The sequence below is a fragment of the Cryptomeria japonica genome, chromosome 9 (assembly GCF_030272615.1).
Source record: "Cryptomeria japonica chromosome 9, Sugi_1.0, whole genome shotgun sequence".
Taxonomy (NCBI): Eukaryota; Viridiplantae; Streptophyta; class Pinopsida; order Cupressales; family Cupressaceae; genus Cryptomeria; species Cryptomeria japonica.
The window spans coordinates 534267094-534286141 of NC_081413.1; the positions used below are offsets into that span (position 1 = coordinate 534267094).

The 19048-nt window shown below is 35.0% G+C and overlaps 1 protein-coding gene across 2 annotated transcripts in view; it reads left to right on the plus strand.

The window, feature by feature from the left end:
- LOC131077079 (protease Do-like 2, chloroplastic) overlaps nucleotides 1–19048 on the plus strand; it is a 206490-nt gene that overhangs the window by 100704 nt on the left and 86738 nt on the right. For both annotated transcript variants that reach the window (XM_058014496.2, XM_058014497.2), the window contains exons 9-10: nucleotides 959–1025; nucleotides 1245–1303. In XM_058014496.2, coding sequence (XP_057870479.2) covers nucleotides 959–1025; nucleotides 1245–1303 — 126 coding nt within the window. The remainder of the gene's footprint in view (nucleotides 1–958; nucleotides 1026–1244; nucleotides 1304–19048) is intronic.

Below are 19048 nucleotides of genomic sequence, written 5' to 3' on the forward strand. Positions count from 1 at the left end.
CATTTAAATGATAAGTGCAGATCTGATTATGAGAGGTTGTGTCCCTTTCAAAGGGCAGAAATAATGAAGAGTTGCACTCTATCAAAGGGAATGGTGAAAGGGTGTGTCTCTTGCCAAAGGGCATACATGATGAAGAGGTGTGACCTCTCCCTCACATTGAGAGATATAAAGGAAAGGAATCAAAAGCATCTAGTAAGAGCACCATGGATCAGATCAGATCAGAACTGTTATTAAGTTACAGGCAGTAACATCCTTGTTCTTGGTGGTATGCATGGGGATGTGTTTAATAAGTATCCTTAATATTAAATATATGAAGCCCAATAATGTTCTTATGCAGAATTAATAGTAATACTAATATGGACTGCAATATGTATGATAGTCATACTTAATTTCATATACGTATTCATAATACATAAGAAATATATATACTTATAGTCTAAATCATGTTATTACTTTCCGTATTTAAGAAGATGGGATTGAGATGTTCCAAAGAGGGGCAGTCTAAATCCAAACAATAGGTTAAGTCCCAAGATAGGGTGGCGATCAGCGACCAATAAGCCTTGAGGGTATAGACCCAAGATAGGTAAGGGCTTGGATCTGTAAACTTTGAGGGAACCTATTGTAGTTGGTCTATAAGCGCTTTGGTAACATATGTAAACCCTTCTCCCTTAAAACTGAAGTAGTAGTAGGGTTTGATATCTATATTAAGAACTATGAATAATGAAATTAATCAGCTAATGAGGAAAATAGACAAGCACTTGTTAATAACTTATTGAAGAAAATCTATCAATTTTAGTATATTTAAATAGATCAGGTAGGGGACATTACATTATCAAATCCTTTCAGTTATTTCCATAGAACGTGTATCTTTAGACTGTACATTTGGATCTATATTTGTGTTTGCAGACTTCAAAAATTGATTTTTGTTAAGATTTTGTGTTTCTTTTACTAAACTTAGGTGACATCATATGCACATGGAGCTGCGGATCTATTGGGTATCCAAATTGATGCTGCAATAAATTCTGGTAGAGCTCATTTCTTTATGTTTGATTATGATTGTGAAAGCTTTCAAATTCATAGATATATCCAAATATTCAGTGTATATGAAGTTGAACTAACATGACTATGGAATTTACTCTATTTCCATGTTATTGAATATTATTAGCTCTCAACATTTTTCATAGTCTAGTATTCTTTCAGTTAGGTATTATGGAACTTCTTGATTATTTATCCTGGGGATGCAGGAAACAGTGGTGGTCCTGCTTTTAATGAAAATGGAGAGTGCATTGGTGTTGCATTTCAGGTACTTGAAATCAACCTTCGTGCTTTTTTAGCTAGATTTAATTTTAGATTAGTGTGCATATTTGAATTCTCTACTTCTACTAAACAATCCATTTGTGGATGGTCTTCAATCAGCTGTAAAACATATGGGAGTGCAATTCATGTGGGTCTTATTTTATGCATGCTAGCTGTATGTTAGCTGAAGTGTATTTTCTGGGACCCTGATTCCTGGATGATTAAAAACTCAGAGATTGCTCCATACAGTTTCCGTTCAAAATTTCTTTTTCTTTTTCTTTAATTTTCCCCTTTATGTCAGTTATGAAATGCTTTCTGAGTTGCTACGTAAAAGGAAAAATTTCAACACAAGAACATTGAAATGAAACTGAACTTAACACATTAATGACTATGGTTACATTTATATGGGTTCAGCCTATTTAGTCACAGCATGCACATTCCCTACAATATTATGTAAGCTGATTATGTTTCATTGATTTAAAAAATCACATACAGAACTCATCTCTAACCTCTCATAAATGCAACCTGGTTTATGTTTGAAATGGATAACATTTGTATGAACTATGTCAACACTAAGCACATTCATATGCATAACATTTTTATAAACTATTTCAACACTAAGCACAATCATATGGATAATATTTTTATGAACTATGTCAACACTAAGCACTATCATATGTAAATTTACGTAGTGAAATCTATACCATAACATGTTTAGCTTGAACTGTAATAAATTCTCATATAACGTATACAACCATGATTTCCTCAGTACACTGATTTTATAATTAAATGCAACGATGCATACATGTGAACATGTTAACACTATTTCACTTTAGGTTTTGTTGCATGAGATGCATTTTGACTTTCCTCATCAACTGACAGATAGTTGAACAGTCAATTGCTTATTTGGAAAATTCATGAGCCACTTAACTGCAGAGAAATGAATTACAATGGGAGCTATTCACTTTACAATTTGTGGTGAATCTCCTTGATTTTGCAACCCTAGTTTAATTGATAGCATAATGTCCAATCCCATATGACTATGAAGTGGTAAATCTTTTCATTAGCTTTTTTCAATCTGAAAGCATTCCTACATTATTGTAATTCCATTCTGTCAGGCAAATAAGAAAACGCAATCACTAGGAAATAACATAAACCATCCCTTGAAACAAAAAATATGAAATGTTATCCAATTTTGCATTTTAAAGCTTCACATCAGAATGGGTTTTTGTATTAACTGAACTTTTTTTTAGTTGAGGTCATATTTCATAATAGCAAAGACCTTGTGGTTTCAACACTTACATATTGAGCTACCTTGGCCTTGAGCCTAAAACATTGTAATCAATTATTCATATTGTGAGTGTGATTGTCACCGTGGTTTTTCCCTGCTTAGGGTTTTCCACGTAAATTTGGTGTTCTCTTGTTTATTGTGTTTTGTGGTTTCATGATTGCAGAGATAAGATAATTGTGGTTTGAGGTTCAAGAGCTTAAAGATAAATTAATTTTAAGGTTCGGACTGATTCACACACTGTCCCCCTTCCCCACCCCCAAGTCTTGTGGTATGTTCAACATGTTTATCTCAGGACTTGGAGGAAAATAAATATATTTCTGGATTGAATCAGAATCCAGATGATAGCTGAGAATTCTGACATCTACAATAATAAGGTTTAGTTTCAGCAGAAAGCTCCCTGTTGCTATTTACATAACCTTCTGGTTGTATCTAGAGCAACAAAGGGAAGTTGTGCTCACTACAAATCTCATGATCTCAAAGGATGCAGCTTTCCAACTGATATAGAGCTTATATCAACCTGAAAGATGAAAAATAACTGCCAATGCCAAAATTCTCCTAATTTCAAGGTGTTAATTGATAGAATAATTCACATTTGGTGGTAGTAAATAGAATAAAATTTTCAGTGTATGTTTAAAATTTAGTTGCCAATGATAGAAAGGTAGGTTACACACTTAAGTATTGAGATTTCTTGTTGAGAAAACTCTGACATTACACAATGAGGACATTGTCACTCATAATATCGTTGAGGTGGTAAGATAGACAAAAATACAATTCTTATCAGTAATTTTTTTTATTGAAAACTGTGCACCATAGGAGATACTTAAGATCTTTAGGAGAGATAATTTATAGTTTATTGTTGGTTTCTTGAATTTCTGAAGGCCTTCTATCCAATTCCTGGACATTTAGTCTTCAAGTGGATTCAAATTCCTTGGATGCCTATCTTCTGGCCCCTCATCAACCTCACCTCCACTCCATCCGCAATCAGCCACCATAGCACCTCGGATCTCTCATACTTGCTCCCAGCGTAAACATTTGATTACTTGTTATTTGTTAATTTCCCAGTTGAGATAAAAAGGGTCGATATCAATTGTCAAATTTCTCTCTATTTATGGAGGACTATTGACCTTGGATGATAGTACAGATAATAGAAGCAAAAATCTTTTGGGAAAAAAATCAGCAAACTAAAAATATAAGATTTTTTAAATAATCGGGATTTAAACGAATAAAAGAGATTTAAAAAAACATCAAAAAGGAAAAGAAACTGTTTGATTTTGAATTTTAAAGGCATTTCCGTAGTACAAAGATATAGAGAGCAAATAAAATAGAGTGCATGAATTGTGTAAGATAGAGATTTTGGCCCATGAATTGTCCAAATGAAAGGTTTGTCTAAAATAGCAGAATGCAGTGTACCATGTAAGCTTTGCTACTAAATGATTTTTTGGTAGATTCTGTTTGTACTTGATAAGTTATTGCTAAGTTAACAATAGAACAGTTGAATGATATGCGAGTAGACCTCTAGTCTTGTTGTATGATGTGAGTGGATGGTAAAATGTTACTAACAACGGTATATTCCAAATAATCATTAATATTAAAAGAATGTTTAATTATAGAGATTGCAATATCATTACAAACTCTGAAAACTTTGAAAAATTAATAAGATGTCCAAACAACTAGAATAAACATGTTTGCATTCTAGTGGGATAAAAGAAAAAACATTTAATCGCTGAGAAATTTTCAAGTAGGAAACTTAAAAGAATATATCATCCCAATGAAAATCTAATCAATTGATAAAGGAGAAACCATTTTTTGTAGTGTCCCCTTCTCCGCAGTGATTAGTTCAGTGGTCCATTGGCCTATTTTGGAGACACGTAGGCTTTTTGGAAGAGAGAATTAGGGTTTCCAACCTTTGTGGAGTTCTGCACGAGCTTTTTAGGGTTTGTTAGGAGGGAATTCTTCAGTTCTGCTTATGGTTTCCTTTTGGGTTTTCCATGAACTCCAGGGTGGCATAACATGCATTTGATTCTTTGGTGAAGTCAGAACTTACTATTTTTAGTAAGTTAGGGTTTGGTTGTTTGGTTGATGCAGTTCTATTGATCTTTTCAAGCTCTTTCTGTGGGAGCGAAGATTATGTTTTTTGGAGCAGTATTCCTTGACTTACTATTTTTAGTAAGTGGCTGTGTTGAGCATTTCTATTTTTAGCAGTCTCGGACAGGGTCCTGACTTAGCATAGTTCAGTGGTCTTCATTGCACAACTTCATCCTTGATTTTGGTATTAATTAGTATTGGAGTTATAGGTTATTTAATTAAATATTAATTCCTTATCCTAAGGTTTAATATTTAACTATTTTAATTACTGATTAATTGTGTTATGGGGCAACTTAGGAAAAATATATATCTGCCAGCAATATTGTTATTTTCCTAAGTCAATGGCATTAAAAAAGGTGGCGTTGAGAAAGATGAAATATTTCATGTTTTTATTATTTTATATCGCAAAGTTGTCACCTAGGAAAAAGTTCGAACTTTGCCTAGGGAATTTGGGAAAATTAACACCATGTCTAGGGGATGCTATGACATGAAATGAAATTGAATTTCAATGGTTTTGGGCGCCAATTGCATTTGAATTTCAGAGGGAAAAATCTATAAATATAGGTGCTTGGCCTCTCATTTGGTATCACATGAATTTGCATTGTTATGCTACCGAATTGGCGATTGAAAATTTGAGCTTCGAAGTGTGGCTTCCTAGCTAAGTCTCAGTTTCGTACTTGCAAGATAGTACCTAGCTGTGCCCATGTATTCCCAGTGCTGTTGGTGAGTGAGTTGTAGATTGTGGAGTGTTTTATTTGAGATTGGAGTGTTTTTTGGTTGCTGGTCGTGGGATTGCTGAAAGTGTATTTTGTTCACACCACTTGGCCAGGCGATTCCATCAGTCTGGGTACCGGCTCATCCTTCCTTCCTACCATTGGCGATGCATATTGTAAGTTTTTAGCATTTTATTTTGAGTGTGGATTTCTATATTGAAAATCGAACTTTCCTAGGTTAGGCGTTGGGTGTTGTGAATGCATTGGGAAGTATGCAAAATAAATATGGGTGTTTCAATGGTTTTCCTTAGGTTTGTTTTCATTGTAGCGGGTATAGCAATTGTTTAGAACAGATTTTGGGTGAATTGGGTGAGTAATGAGAGAGTTATGAGCGTTTTAGTGAATTCATAGGCTGCTGGTTTTGCAATTCCAGCGTGCAGATTTTGATGTTAGTAGAAATTTCATGTTCTTATTTGGATATTTAGCATTACTCTCTTCTCACATTATCTTGATTATTGTAAGGTTAAGTAGTAGTACTACTAACCAATTCTGGCTTGTAACTCTCACCCTGCTGAAAGGTGGAAGAGGCTGGCTTGCCGTCTATTTTTAAGTAAATTGTAATTCAGTCCTCCCACTGCATAAGTGGTCGAGTGATGTCTGAGTGTAATGGTTCTTGCTGCATAAGCGGTTGAGTTGAGATTGTTTTGTAATTTCAGTCCTCTCGCTGAAATATCGCAGTTGAGTGATTTGTGCCTTTGTATGTTTCTCTTGGCTGGTTCACCACCAAGTTTCTTGCATTCCCGCTGGGTAAGCGGAAGGGGCTGGCTTGCCGCCCAAGCATTGTATTGTTTCCAGTTATTTGAAGCTAACGATCCCCTCAACACCATATGCTCTCACCTTCCCACATTGGGCACTTGGTGACCATAAAGTGGAAGGGTTGCATTTTCCAGCAAGTTTTCAGTTTATGCTTTCTAACCTTAATGGGTTATCTGTTTGTGGATGATTATTATTGGCCTAAAAAAAAAATAAAATAACTGGGATACTACATACAAAGATATAGAGAGCAAATAAAATAGAGTGCATGAATTGTGTAAGATAGAGATTTTGGCCCATGAATTGTCCAAATGAAAGGTTTGTCTAAAATAGCAGAATGTAGTGTACCATGTAAGCTTTGCTGCTAAATGATTTTTTGGTAGATTTTGTATGTACTTGATAAGTTATTGCTAAGTTAACAATAAAACAGTTGAATGATATGCGAGTAGACCTCTAGTCTTGTTGTATGATGTGAGTGGATGGTAAAATGTTACTAACAACAGTGTATTCCAAATAATCATTAATATTAAAAGAATGTTTAATTATAGAGATTGCAATATCATTACAAACTCTGAAAACTTTGAAAAATTAATAAGATGCCAAAACAACTAGAATAAACATGTTTGCATTCTAGTGGGATAAAAGAAAAAACATTTAATCGCTGAGAAATTTTCAAGTAGGAAACTTAAAAGAATATATCATCCCATTGAAAATCTAATCAATTGATAAAGGAGAAACCATTTCTTATAACACGTTGAGTCAAATGTGCATAAATTATGCATTTTCAAAGATTCAAGGTACAAAACCAAGTCACATTGAAAGGCTTTGCTACCAAACCAAACCTTCAAATTAAGTCAAAGTACCAACTCATATAAAGTAGAAGTAGAAGATAGACATAAAACATGTTTTAGGATAGCTATGTCTAATATCACAATAAGCATACAAAATCACAATGACCATGATTTTGATGTCACAAATATTGGAGATCTTGGTGGAATATTGGGTTACATATAAACATCAGGCTGATGTTTTTATGCAGCAAAGGGTTTTTGTACTACAACTTGAGAGAACTATAAAATTTTATGAAGACAAAAGATGATCTACACACAACATTACTTCTTCACTTCTAGTAATGAGACTATATAAAAAAATAAAACTGTAGCATTGTCATATTCATCCAGCAATGCAATGATATGATAGACAACCTAAATTAGTATTAAATTCAAACCATTTAGCCAAGGATATCACCGTAGGAAAAGATAGACCACCAAATATGTCTGGACCAAATAACCAACCAATCTTCAAAATAACACATCGAAAATTTTATCTAAGATTCGATGCAGATAAGAAGTAGACACAAAATTCAACTATGTGTGACAACATATTGACGGTATTGACGAAAATCCTAACATCTGAATATAAATAAAATTAAACTATTCTGAAGTATGAACAATGAACAGAGATATAACCTCGAAATATAGACCAAGCACTTGTCATAACGTTGAACTACTGTCTCTTTGGATAGAAGCCCAACCAAAATAATATAGATTTAATGTTTTTTATCTTGTTAATTTAAATTGAAAGATCCTTGATGCTCACATTGAAAATTTTATTTAACAATATATTCATCTATTTGTATGTGCTGGTTGAATTTTCTGTAATTACTGTTCATATGGTCTAAAGTTATAGAATGTATTTGCAGCAGTGTTTCAACAAAACATTGCTTGTCCTTGACTCAAATGCACTGCTTCCCGACTCCCTACAAATTCGCAACTAGTTGTTCCTTTCTATGCATTAACCGACAAGCTCTTGTTTGTAGTTGTGCCCTAAAAATATCGCAAAATTGTGTTATTCTTAAAATATATCTCTATTGCCAAGGTTTCAAGGGTTTCACAAGTTTACGGAAGATTGATTAAGGTTTCAGATGCAATTTAATGTAATTTTTATGTGATTTAAATGCAAAAAGGTTGTTGTAAATTGCAGTTAATTTTTTAAAAAGATGGAAATTTTTTTGGGGAAAAAATAGTCTGCAGGACAGATTCATGAAAAATCAGTTATAATTGTGACTTTTTGGGAGATTTTTGTTTCTTTGGTATAGATAATGGAAGGAGTACTTTGGTTTCCCCTAGGATTGTTCACCCAAGTCCTTTTCGACCATCAAAGAAACATTAATGTGACAAGGGTATGAGTTACATTATTGCAGAACTTAATGATTGAGTCGACTCTACCATAGCTGAAGAAGGAATGGAATAATGAGTACTATAATTTTGCTTTTCTACTATGGATCTCAATATGGCTAACAAGGGTAAGGAACACTGATTGGTTTTGCTTGACTGAATTCTTTGACCAGCGAATAGTAGTTTTAGGTTTGAATTAGGTTTTTTGGTTTTAATGCGTTTATGAGGGGTTTGAGTGATGCACAATGAAAGCAAATGGCAAATAGAAACTAAACTAATACTGAAATTGAAATCAGATTACTGATTCTTATTACATCAATACAATATGTCAAGGAATAACAATTTATTTCACTTAGAGTGCAAATTTGCATACCAGGTGTCTTGAGCCTGCCTGGTTGAGCCTTCTTATTTAACTGAAATTCAATATATGCTGAAGTAGGAGCTTCCTGAATGTGATAACAAATCCAACTGACTTTATTGACCCTAGAATGAATTACTAAAAACAATTGATGGAGGATTGTGCAGACGTAGATGGAATTCTAACTCCTTGCCAGGTGTGGCCCTCTGGGAATGAAAAATTTCCCTATATTATTGAATGTGCTGATCACATATGATCTTATTTCTTCAAAATAACCTCTAATTTGCTGATCCTAATTGCCAACAATGAATTTTAGTGCAATTGGCTGAGTTATAACCCTTGCAATTATTTTCTACAAACTCCAGGTAAGATATGTTGTATGGCTCAGCTAGGAATAGTACGATCTGCTGGAATAATGTCTAAATCGCTGATAAGAACTTCCAAATTTGCTCAGACCTGAAATATAAGCTCTGTAGTTGCTGCCAACATCTGTAAACTTCTGATTTTTGGCCCCGAATGGCCTGGAATGAAGTTCCTTGTGTGCCCAAATGCTGAATTGGTGATAGGGGCTATGTCTTGTCACCAAAATGATGGAGGTTTCCGACTCCAACTGCTCTCCAATCTGCCTTTGCCATTGCAGACCTGCAGAAAGAGTTGTAATCTAAAAAAAAATGAATCAAAGCATGCAACAATGAAATCTTAGGCCAAGTTTTATCTTCCTCCAAACCCCACGCCAACTCTAAAGGAAGATGCCAAGATTCCTTGGAATCTTCTTTTCACTTAAGCGCTTGGCCTTGAGGTCAAGTCATCATACCATGGGGCCATTTTTTTAAATTTTAAATTATGAAATGCCTAGGGAACCGTGCAAGGCATATGACTTTTATAAAGTTACTTTTTAATAAATCATTTTTTCTATTTTAAAAAAAGTAACTAATATTTTATTATAAAGTGCACTGTAAATAGAGTGTCTAAGGCCAAAATCGGCTAAGTATAGAACCTCCTTGCACTCTCCATCACCTCCTAATCATTGAATTCACTTGTAGAGGTGGCTAACAGGTGAAACTATGCATCTAGATGACGTCCTAGAAATTGGGGACATTACATATTTTGGCAATTTAAAATAATGAAGCTCTGCACTCCTTTATGAATTTGCTGCCACAATATTTCACGCATTTGTCTGTTCACCCAAGAATAAATTGGACATGGCAAAATGATAAGAAAATGAATGTTTCTTAAGGTGCCAAAAGCAGCTCAAGACAGAAAATTATAACGTATGCATTTTATAAGTCAATAAAACCATAGACAAATTACATTTCCTTTCAATTTTCAATTTCCTTTCTAATTCATTTCAATTTTGTGCACTTAAAACACTTTTCCCAAAATCAAATAACCAGTCTTAGTCATTTTATTAATGCAAATAAAAGATGAGATGTAACAATAGAGCATTGAGCAGTAAGTAAATGTTAATAGTTGCAAATTTTTTTCTCGGGAATAGGTTGATTGTGTTTTAGGAACTAACATGAGTGTGAAAAATCAGCTATCACGTAAGGAGGTGTTGGGTGAAAATTTTGTAAACTCGGGGAAGTTTACAAAATGTGGGTTTCACCACAGTATGTGAGACAATATCTCTTAGAAGGCAAGATACGGTCCCTCCTACTTGTAAGGGAATGCTCCCCCTTTCTACTGCAAACTGATTTAATATTATTCTACCTGCTAACTTTACACTAATCCAGGATGAAACAATTACTCTACTCTCTTTTTTCAGAGTAAGTATTTACCCAATTGTCTATCTAGAATGGATTTATTTTTCTAAGACTAAAGACAATCCTTATTTGCAGTAACTCAAAAATCTATACTAACTGGAAGCAAAGTGTCCATAAGAGTACAAAGCCTCTCGTTGCTCCCTTTTTTTGAAAATAACTTTGGGACGGGAAAGTAATAATAAAGATCAAGTCTTCTTTTTATCACTATCCTATCAACCTTTACAAATAGATGACTCTTTCTTACAATAAACTTTCAAGTACAACCAAGCAAAATTAACGAAGAAGCTCATGAAAGCTCAAAGACTTTCCATGACTTCCTATAAAGCTTTAGAAACAAGGATGAAATATGTGTAGCTCAAAGGCTTCAACATACACTTCACTTTAAATGCACACACATAGAAAGTATTTTTTTGCTTGAGCATGAAACATTAGCTTCAAATGTGATAAGTAGCACAAAGACTACAAGATCAAGTTTGACAATATAATATTAATTCTAAACACAATAAGCAGCTCAAAGACTACAAGATTGGGTTTAAATCTCTTTCAAATAACACTACAATACTCACAATCAACTCCGAATAATATCGTCACATTACAACTTGTTCCAACACAAAGATTGAAAGCAACTTGTCATTTTTATTGATTGCAATTTGATTTACATCAAAAACAAAGTTTTAGTGTGCTTCCCAAATCGGCAGAGTTTTGATGCATTGCCCAAAAGATACAAAAAAAGATTACTATTGCAATGAACACCCTCATATATATAGAGGAGGGGTGCAACATGAAACTAGGAAAAATACAACTAATTTGTGACTAAGTCAAAAGTAGTGACCTATTTGACTTAGCGCACGTGCACTCTTACATGTGTACAAGTGCATACATAGAATGACACTTGAGGTGTCGATTGAGATTACAAAATGCCACTACACTAGAGATGCATAAAAATGTCCAAGTGTCTGGAGTTACATCTTTATTATGATCATCCTTCTTCAGAAAATCTTTATATTGTTGTCAGGTAGCCCGTATTTCAAAGTCATTTGGTGTTCACAATGTTTGACATCATTGAGGATGGTGGGAAGATTGGATTGGAGTCTTGCTTCTTGAACTTCATTGTCTTTTTCCCCAGAGATGGTTCTGTCATGTGTACAAGGATGGCACTGTAGCGTGGAGTAATTATCAATACTTGAGAAGAACAATCACCAACCATCTTGACCATTTGAATTGAGCAGGATCATGTATGTGTTGCATTTGGTGCCATTAGGGTTTCCAAAACCCCCATTGTATCATGGTAGATCAAGTGTAAATCGGGTCTATGACCCCGATTTATGTTTGCATTTGGTGTAATTCGGATTCGTAGACTCAAATCACACTTTTTGGCAAAGTGTGGTTCTCAGGTGTAGTTCGGGTTCATAGCCTCGAATTTCACCTTAGGAAAGTCTAAAAAGAGGTGTATGTCGGACCGTGAAAATCAAAACTAGGTGTAGGTTGGACTTATAAGTCTGCTCTACACCTTAAAAAGTAAACTATAGTGTAAGGCGGGTTTACAAACCTGCCATATACTTGAGAAGGGAAGAAATTCAATATAAGGTGTAAGGCGGGTTTGTAAACGTGCCATGCATGATGGAAACAATAGATGGTGTAAGGTGGGTTTGTAAACTTGCCATACACTTTGGTTATGGCAACAAAGGATTGCAAGGTGCGTGGCGGGGTTGTAGACTCGACATGCACCAAGCCATGGCTTTCGGCACATGGTGGGCCTAGGGCCCCGCCATGCACCGCCCACACAAGGAAAGGCAAGATGGCATGGGAGGTGGAGTGCGGGTTGGTGAACCCGAACTGTACCAAAGTTTGATGGAGTTCGGGTTTACGAACCCGAACTCCACCATGGTTGAACGCACGGGGAAAAGCAAGGAGGTGCAATTCGGGTTTGTAAACCCGATTTGCATTGGAAATGGTGTAATTCGGGTTTATAAACCTAAATTTCCCCTAGGCACTTAGAATTTACAAGACACACAAAAGACCAAGAAACTTCAAATGAAGGTTGCAAGATAGAAAATCACACATGGGAAGTGACACAAATTACCTCGAGAGGCATGTATTAGAGCATATAAACTACAAAATAGACCAAATTTGTAGGGATTACCCCAAATTTTCCAAATTGGGGATAACATTGGCTCTGACTGGCGAACTTCCTTTGATTGTTGGAAAGATTGAAGGGGGTAGAATCTAGAACTCTAAGTGCCTTTATCATCCATTGGGCTACAGAGTCAAATAGAAAAAGATATGGAGAATAAAAAGGATGACGCAACTGACTAAAACAAAACACGACTCAACTTTGTGCAACTGCACTTATTGGAAAGGGAAACTAACCTAACCTAGTGCCTTTATCATCCATTGGGCTACAGAGTCTAGCAACAAAAGATACTAAGAACAAAAAGGATGACGCAACTGACTAAAACAAAACACTACTCAACTTTGTGCAACTGCACTTATTGGAAAGGGAAACTGACCTAACCTAGACTAACCAACAATGTAAACTTCTTCAAATGAAACCATTTACTGGTATTCCAAAGTAAACTACCTTTCTTCAACAAGGTAGAGTGTGTTACATGACCACAAGCAGCTAAAACCTGTTGAAGCGCAAATAATTGTACCATAGCTTGGTGCATCACTTTTTGGAAGAAATGAGTAAATGCACTTGCCATCTCTAATGGGTTATATGTACTGCTGCTCCAAAGTTGATCAATGAACCAAGATTGTTCCTGCTCTTTTGCCAATGCATCTTTGGTCTCACTCTCAACTGTATCTTCATGTTCAGGAACAAGTGTGGCCTTTGACATCTTGCTAGATTCCAACCAAGCTAGATGTCTTATAGGACATCCCCTTGATATGACAAAGTTTGAGCTCTTCTCACCTGCTGTGCCTTTATTGGCTGCTTCTTCAACCACAAGTTCATGTTGAGTGGAATGAATTTCTTCTTGTGATCCAAGTGAAAACATGGCTGCACTATTTGCTTCATCATGCTGTTCACCAACTTCTCTGTCATGCTTGTGAAAAGGTCTTCATCAGGTTCTCTGGTAGTTCTCTCATGCATAATTTGTTCAAGTTCATGACCTTGAAATATAGATGGATTCTTCTCATTTTGCTCAACTTGACTAGTACCTTCATGGATGTCCATCTTTTCATATCTCAAGACATGATTGTCCCCCTTTACTAACACCTTAGCAAAGTGGCTTTCATCGCCCGAAGATATATTCCCCATGGTATCTTGCTCAACAACTCCTTGATAATGCACTTGTGATGTCCCCTTTCAGATCTGCCCTAGAACTTGCTCTATCAAATACTTGCACATGGATTCAGTAATGGATATAATTCAAATTATCAACTGTTATTTCTGATATAAATTATTTAGTATATCCAAATGTTATACTTATGGATATCAATATTTTAACAGCAATGACTAATGTATTATAAAGAGACAGGTTTGGTATTTGATGTTTTCTATCACTTATACTGACACTATAACTGTGCTATATCTGATATGAACAAGAAGAATATGCAACCAATAATATTGCTTTTAGCAGTGGCTGCGATTTCTGATTTGTCAACGTTAATATGTTACTAGTATATTATTTCCAGAAGTGATATATGCTATCTCAGATTAGCGACGTGATGCTTGCACCAGTAATGCTGGTTAGTAATCTGCTTTGAAAAGGATAGGTTCAGAGAGGATCCAAAAATATAAATTCTACTACTTGTTTGAATGAATTTGATCTGCATTATATATTTTCATTCTGCCCTTTCGTTGAGAGTTGTAACCCTTCATTAACAGATCGTGTTTTTCCCATTGTGAACTAATCACACATCTTAACATATAATTTGCTTTAGTTAGGTGAGACCTCGCCCTTTTAAGGTTTAATAATAGGTTTAGACATATCGTCTTGGCGATAATGTGAGATTGTGGCCTTTAGCCTTTACTGATACCACACAGACACTCTGCTTGTATATTCACCGACCTGTGTTCCAAGGAGGGGGCCAGATCGATTACCTTTCCTTTGCTGATTTGCCACTTGTAGGTATTAATAGATCTGTTGTATGTGTTTATTTAGAATGATAGATCGCTGTCTTTTAATTTATATGTGGTCTATGTATTTGATGCATAGGCAGACAGATCTGACATGCCTCAAATCTGGTCTGCCACTGTGTTTACTAATGTTTATGAATCTGATAATCCTATATCTGTTGTATGTGTTTATTTAGAATGATAGATCGCTGTCTTTTAATTTATATGTGGTCTATGTATTTGATGCATAGGCAGACAGATCTGACATGCCTCAAATCTGGTCTGCCACTGTGTTTACTAATGTTTATGAATCTGATAATCCTAAAAGGTTCATTTAAATAATTGATGATATAAATTATTATTATTTGATAATATGGTGATATCACACTCCCTCTTAAACAACGATAATCTTGATCTTAGTTATCAAATCTTCTTTTAATTAGCAATACTCATTCCTCAACATCGGGTACCATCCTCTGAATACATGTAGTTAGGCCCTCCATGACCTCTCCATTAGGATCTGAGTAAGAACCCCCAAACTTAAAACGAGGGTTGAGGAAGTACCCTGCTGCATGAATGGGTTGGTGGAGCTGATTGTTCCACCTCTCATCAATAATCTCCCAAATGGGATCAAATATGAGTCTATCCCCCTTGTTGTAATTTTTGATAGGCTCCTTGGCCCTATCCATGGCCTCATAAATATACCCCATTGGGGTTTTATCCCCATCCATCAAGCGGAGAACTCTAACCAAGGGCTTTGACACCTACAATTGAAAAATACAAATTACAAAAAGATTAATTAATGAAGTTACAAATTAGTAATGAGAGATTCGAATCAAGAATAATTAAAAATTAAAGATTTGAAGTTACCTTCACAATCTCTGCAGCCCTTTGTGCAAATTGGCTGTCGAAGACTATGCATGCGACAACCTCTCCTTCAGCTTTCTTTGAATAAGGTGAGTTTAGCCATGCTTCACTCACAAACATTTGTTTCAAAGAATTCAATGTAGCAAGAATGCTTTGCAATGTCAAGAAAATCGTTGCAAACCTTGTGACACCAACTCTCACCAAATTTTTCCCTTGGGTGTGCTCTCTCATCAAATGTAAAACCCAAGGGTGATTGTAAATATATTTCATGATCCTCCTTGCATCTTCCGCAACTGGAGTCACCCACTCAAGTTTCCCTATGTCCTCCAAAAGAAGGTCAAGGACATGTGCTGCACAAGGTGTCCAAAAAAGAGTGGGGTGCCTCTCTTGGAGGATTCTACCCGCAAAAGAAGAATTTATTCTTAAGAAAGATGCAACCAAGAAAAACAAAGTCACAACAAATGAAAATATTGCTAAAGGTGATAATTCAAAAGGATTCTACCTGCTGCCACATATGCTGCTGGATTATCTGTGATGATTTGCACCACATTCTGTACTCCCACCTCCATGACAATGTGCTCCAACATTCCAAGCAATGTTTTTGCATTTTTCACCTTACTAGAGGCATCAACCGATTTCAAGAACACTACATTGTCCTTGCAAGCAACTAAAAAATTAATGCTGGTGCGGTTCTTGCCATCTGTCCACCCATTAGAAAGAATGGTGCAGCCATATTTTGTCCACCACTTCTTTTGCCCTAGCAATTGCATTTGTGAGCAACCTACAAGAACAAAGTGAAATTAGGTATTTGTACACAATTTTGATTTAATAAACAAGAAATCTAAAAACAATTAAAAATGAAATCAAGTGGACTATTTAGTAATTTACTAACTTCCCACTCAAATCCTTCCGAGAAGGGGCCTTGTACACCTTTCCTGCAACTATCATTGCGGTCACCAAATTCAGCCAATAAGGATTGTCTGCCACATTGAATGGAATGTTGTTGAAGTACCAAAATCAGCTGCTGCAATGTCGATTTTCTCATGTGCCTCTCTATTCCATCCAGTGGCCTCTAATGATGGTTGTGCTCCAGGTGTGTTCCTGGGCACAAAATAATCACCTATAGACCCTGATTGTGATGCGACAGTGCCCCTGCAAGCCCCATGTACTCTACTAGAGGAAGCAAAAGGGATGGATGAGGTGGTGGTGGGTTTGTGGATATGTGGGCCACGCTGAGAGCCCACTATGCCCTCAAGTGCTTTTTCTTCTTCTTCAATGTCAATTGGAGCACCTTGAGATTTAGCTATGGCTGATCTCATGGCTAGCTTTTCTCTCTCCCTTTGCAATTTCTTGTCTTCCTCAACTGCAAGTAGGGCATTCATTTGTCTTTTTATTTCAGGATTGGTCCCAATGCATTCTCTAGCATCATGCTATGCCTGCAAGGTGGTATTTGAGGTGGTTGATGCCTCCATGAAGTATTTTTTCACACTTTATGCAAATAATTGTCCCAGGATCCGGCTCCTCATAGGCATACCTCCAAGCCCCATCTCTAGCACCTTTAGGACGGGTGCCTATATATCCAGATGGGCATGGTTATAGTGGCCAATCAGAACTTGCCATAATTAATGCTTAGTTAACTTACACATACAAAGTGGAAAAAGAAAGTTAACATTTTAGTTAAACAATTTAGCAAACTATCTAAATTAGTTGAAAAAAATTTAGGCATCATTCAAAGTTTAAAAAAAAAAACTATTAGGGTTTGATTTTTTTTTTGAAAACTAGAGATTTTTAAAAAAAATAGTGAACATTCAACAAAACTTGTCAAAACTAGTGTTAAATCTTGTTCAAATAACTAAAAAAGATTTTAGACTACTTAGGAATGATTTCTAATTCATCTTGGGATGCAACAAAAAATAAATAAAATGTTTTAAAAAAGCATAGAAAAAAAATTAAAAAACCAACCTGGGAATTTGATTTTTCTTGAAAAACCACCTCAAATCCCCTTCAAATCCACTTGGAATTGGCAAGAATAGCTGTAAATCACCTTGCAAGAGTGTTGGAGTCACTCTTCCCCCTTCTCAGCAAAAAACCCAAGCTAAAATGATGAAATGAAATGTGTTTTTGACGTGTTTTGCTATTATGCTGGAGCGGTCAAGTTTTGGTGTCGGACTCGGTGCTGAGTTTTTGTCAAAAACTCGCCGATTTTTTGACAAAAACTCGCCGATTTTTTGTCAAAAACTCAGTGAGTAAACTTGGCGAGTAAAAGTCAATATTATTCGCAGAGCTTGAAAACTCGGCGAGTTTTAAAAACTCGCCGAGTACTCTGCGAGTGGTTCATCTATAGGTTGTTTCAAAGATGTAAAAATTTTAATCGACAATAAATCTTTTGGCCGAAATTTTATAAAAAATCGGGAATCGGCAAAAATCGAGAAAAAATCGGCAATAAATCGGCAAAATTATCGAACATTTGAAAATATATAATTTTTTTAAAATATTCTAAAAAAACACACATACAATGTTTTAATGCTAAGGCTAATAGATATTCTAAATTTATAACAGTAATTACTAATTACTAATTAGTAATCAATATGAATATATAACAGTAATGTATAGTAAAATTAGTAATTTTTTATAATAAATTTATAAGTAATTTCTTAAATTAAAAACTGTTATTAAATTTATTACAAGAAATTACTGTTTAATAAATTTTAAAAATAGTGAGAGATTTAAGTTACAGAGCATAGCATAGTTTAGAGAGATTTTAATGATGTAAAAAATGAGCAAAATTGTGAGATTTTAATAATAAATAATGTTTAAAAATTTAATTTAAAATATTGTTAATAAAAAAATATATAATAAATTTATATATGAAATAATAAATAATAATAAGTTTAATTTAAATATTTTTAGAAGACAAGTTTTAACATATTGAATAATAAACAAAATTATATAAATTTAAAACATAAAGTAAAAATAATTTAATTTAATTTGAAAAAGAGAAAAAATTAAAATAAGAACAAAACTTAAAAATTAGTCAGCCTCTTCGTGAGTTTCCTTGAAAAAGCTGATGAAGTGCAAGGCAACTGGTGGAGCTTCTCTTCGCATGATAGAGTTTTCTTCCGCCATCATAGTAAATTTTTTTTACTAGAACAAATATTTGCCCTTTAGCCTATCGAATATATGGCAAATTTAATCGAATTTTTGTCAATGTTTTGAAATCCGTTGAATTTCGAACTTCATCACTGAAATTCGAAAAATGCAGTGACACCGCTTTTAGGGTTTTTGATGGATTTGGAAGGCGCGATTTTTTATTTTTAACTTGTGATTTAAACCGAAAAAACCCTGATTTTTTAGGTAAAATCGGGGGCGATTTTAATGCCGATTAAATTGACCACCCATTTGTCTCCCGATATATCGCAATTTTGGCGATATTTTCGTTAGGGATGCCACCTCAGCTTGCCTTGTAGATTTGATTTCTCATCATAAAGAAGTGTTAATGTCTTAGGCAATATCTTTTGATCCGAAAAAAATTCAAGATGATTAGAACATCTTCTTCATTGTCATTGTGTCTTGAACTTATCGCTCCTTGGTATGGAATCTTTTGATTTTGGATTTCCAAAAG